Raw genomic sequence first — 3,966 nt, 5'->3', positions numbered from 1 at the left:
TCTCGATCATAGGCTAAATTATAGTTTCTACCGTGTACCGTATATATCGCGCATTCTTACTTAATGTTAGTACATTTCAATGGGTTGGTTTCACTTTTACATTAATCGTGGTTCTAGAACGTTGGATTAGGGTTTAAGACGAGGTTCTGTTGGGCTCAGAGTGTCAGTTAAGAGGTTCTAACCTGATTAGGTTCCTCATTTCTTTTTCAGCCCACGTTCTCACCATCTTCCTGGGGTTTCCTTTACAATAACCATGACGAAATCTACAGAGCACAAGAACAGTTTTCAGTTCAAATACACAGCTTTAAGCCTTTATTTTGAAAGAAACAGGAAGACAGCTCTTCTTCTGTGCTAGCACTTACCTGAACTCCCCACTGACGTATTTGTGTCTGTCTTTGAACAGCAAGATGGACGTCTTGTAGATCTTCACAGCTCTGCTGTCTCCTGCAGACGTGCTGGCGTGATAAACATTAGCCTGAAGAACGTGGAGAACACATTTGTTACAGGGTTCCACCTGAGTGTGGCACAGGTTGCTATGGTTACTGGTCACACCTCCTTCCCTGTGCTGATGCAGCCATTGATCTCACAGATGATTCCTCGACTCAGCATCTTGAACAGAATCATTCGAGTTCGTGGATCTAAAACCTGCAGAAGAACATCATCAGCAAACGTTTGATTAGTGATCCACCGATCACTTCCTGACACTCACCTGCTCCACTGTGGCTCGATCCGATTTGTCTTTGAGCCTGTACCTGCAGAGAGCAACCAATCAGAGCATTAATCACCTGAGGCGACAGGTGAGGATGGACAGGTGAGCTGAGACGTACGTGTAGGCGTCTTTCTGCCTCTGCATCGCCGTCACCTTGTTGATCACAGAATCATCAAAATTCAGTTTATCTGCAAAACAACACAACTTTATTGATCACACACATAACTGTCAACTATTGATTGATGAGTTCAGTGACTGGGTCAGAACCTTTGCTTTCACTGGACCACACCCAGCTCTACCAGTCTGCTCAATCCCCTCCCCGCTCAGGATCCACCAAACAGGTTTGCCTGCTCCCCCCAGGTCCAGAGCCCGGCACACCTCGGTCCTGACAGCATCACCATCTTGGTCCCCTCTCAGCCCCCCACCCCCCCACCCCCCAAAAAGTCCTCACGTCAACTTCATTCAGTTCAGAATGCTGCTGGCCGGACCAACACCAGAACATCGTGTTCTACCTGGACTCAGAAACTTATCATCCCTCACCGTTCCTCCAGACCATCATGACATTTAGAACCTTCAGCTGCTCTGACCCCCCACCCCCCACCACCACCTCGGTCTAAAGGCAGAGCGCCTCCCACCTCCTCTTCACCATTTTCTTTTTAACTCGAAGGAATAAACGGATGTTCATGCATCTGATCTACTGTGTCCTACAAGGCGTCCATTCATTCAACAATTCACTGATACTCTTTGGAACTTGGATCGTCCTGGACTTCTGGAACGACTCGTCCTTCCTCCAGAATTCAGTCACAAACAGAAACCAACAGGATGTAAGAACACACAAGAACAGGCTCAGAACAAGGGGTCTACTTGTGTTTGTGCAGTTACCCAGGTTGATCTTTAGTTCATATTTCCTCAGAACTTTATCGGACGGAGTCGATGACAACGATTTACTGGAGAAGTTCTGCTTGTTGGCCTGAAGACAAACACAAACAAACAAACAAACAGCTGAAGCTTCAGTTTCTTTAAAACAATTCTTAAATAACAGAATGAACTAACAACAAACAGATTTTACAGGAAGGCTTTGACAATTCAATTCAGTTTATTTATAAAGCGCCAAATCACAACAAAGTTGTCTCAGGAACTTTACAGGAACATTCACACGCAAACAGACACTCAAAGAAAACAAGTTGACTTTAGATTCTGTCACTTGAACTTTGACCCCTTAACTTCAGGGGAATTAGTCACGAAAAAACAAGCTGCAAACTTTACGACAGAGCTCAGTTTGTTTACTGAGTAACCATGACAACAATGTAATGATGTCAGGACAGCTTTGCTGTTAGCTTCACTACTAATTAATTATTCTTAAAGCTAGTTCAAGCACAAAGAATATTAATTGTTTAATTACAATGGATTCTTTTCTTTTTCGAGTTAAATTTCTGCCATGTGACCGAGATAACTGTGAGGATTGTTTAATCAGTGACATGAGACGCCATTTTATCTTTGACCCATCAGAATAAATGCGGTCATTTATTTAACAGAATCAAAATTTAACATCAAGACATGTACACATTGATTTGCTGATCTGTTTCTGATTAATAAAAACTTGGCACGCTTTACTAACAAGACAACAGAACATTACTGAAGGCATCTAGATTACTGGCAAATAGAAGTTTAAGAGAAGAAATGGATTTAAAAGGAAGATGGATGAAGGAAGATGGATGTTTGTTGACCAGAATTAGCACTCTTCTTTCAACACCAGCTCAAACCCCCGGTCCACTTAGTGCGTGACAACTCGTGACGTCTCTTTACCTTTGCAGTGGATGGATCAGCTCCAGTATAGAGGTCCCTTTGCACGCTACCTTTCAGCGCCTCCGGTCAGGGTGGTTGGTCATCGTCCGAAGTCGTGACGATTTACTCCGTTCAACAGAACAAGCTTCCTTCGAAGTTGTAGGACGTTACGCCCAGGTGAGTTCACAGCGAGGCGCTGTGACTCCAGCTGGGATGGACGGACCCTCGTCTCACGGTCAAATCCATCAGCTATTGATTAAATCTGAAAGTTCCTTAGGAACTCTCAGTAAGACTCCAGTCAGAAATTCCACTCAGAAGTGGAAGACTCCTGAGAAGACTTCATAGATGGAGACTGAAAGAAGACTCATAGTCCCAGGAAGTGTTGACTTTTTAAAGAGTACTCACTTCCTGTCACTTGGTACTTCCTGATTGGTTGAAACAACCAGCAGGGGGGTGGTTCTAGTCATGTCAAGAGGGTCACTAGAAGTCAAAAAGACAGCACGACAACCTGTACTCCAGCAGTAACCACAACGACCTATACTCCAGCAATATCCACGGCAACATGCACTCCAGCAGTAACCACGACAACCTATACTCCAGCAGTAACCACGACAACCTGTACTCCAGCAATAACCACGACAATAAGCACTCCAGCAGTAACCACGGCAACAGTAAACACGGCATCAAGTAATCCAGCAATAACCACGGCAACATGTACTCCAACAGTAACCATGGCAACATGTACTCCAACAGTAACCACGGCAACATATACTCCAACAGTAACCACGGCATCATGTAATCCAGCAATAACCACGGCAACATGTACTCCCAACAGTAACCACGGCTAAATGTACTCCAGCAGTAACCACGGCAATATGTACTCCCAACAGTAACCACGGCAAAATGTACTCCAGCAGTAACCACGGCAATATGTACTCCCAACAGTAACCACGGCAATATGTACTCCAAAAGTAACCATGGAGACATGTACTCCAGCAGTAACCACGGCAACATGCACTCCAGCAATAACCACGGCAACATGTACTCCAGCAGTAACCACGGCAACATGTACTCCAACAGTAACCACTGCAACATGTACTCCAACAGTAACCACGGCAACATATACTCCAACAGTAACCACTGCAACATGTACTTCAACAGTAACCACGGCATGATGTAATCTAACAGTAACTACGGCAACATGTACTCCAACAGTAACCACGACATCATGTAATCCAACAGTAACCACGGCAACATGTACTCCAACAGTAACCACTGCAACATGTACTCCAACAGTAACCACTGCAACATGTACTCCAACAGTAACCACGGCATCATGTAATCCAGCAATAACCACGGCAACATGTACTCCCAACAGTAACCACGGCAAAATGTACTCCAGCAGTAACCACGGCAATATGTACTCGCAACAGTAACCACGGCAAAATGTACTCCAGCAGTAACCACGGCAA

The 3,966-nt window shown here is 44.7% G+C and overlaps 1 protein-coding gene across 1 annotated transcript in view; it reads right to left on the bottom strand.

Moving 5' to 3' along the window:
* Nucleotides 1-42: 42 nt before the first annotated feature.
* Nucleotides 43-3,966, bottom strand: part of LOC119409777 (serine/threonine-protein kinase RIO1) — a 9,799-nt gene continuing 5,875 nt past the window's right edge. The window contains exons 3-8 of the mRNA XM_037676676.1: nt 1,592-1,679; nt 828-897; nt 710-752; nt 553-645; nt 363-475; nt 43-263 (exon numbers count right to left, since the gene is read on the bottom strand). Coding sequence (XP_037532604.1) covers nt 164-263; nt 363-475; nt 553-645; nt 710-752; nt 828-897; nt 1,592-1,679 — 507 coding nt within the window. The 3' untranslated portion in view covers nt 43-163. The remainder of the gene's footprint in view (nt 264-362; nt 476-552; nt 646-709; nt 753-827; nt 898-1,591; nt 1,680-3,966) is intronic.

Source organism: Nematolebias whitei, chromosome 5, assembly GCF_014905685.2.
Source record: "Nematolebias whitei isolate Nwh7 chromosome 5, NemWhi1, whole genome shotgun sequence".
In the NCBI taxonomy this organism is placed as follows: domain Eukaryota; kingdom Metazoa; phylum Chordata; class Actinopteri; order Cyprinodontiformes; family Rivulidae; genus Nematolebias; species Nematolebias whitei.
Note: the sequence above shows the minus strand (reverse complement) of the source record. Positions and strands in the feature narration are given on the sequence as shown.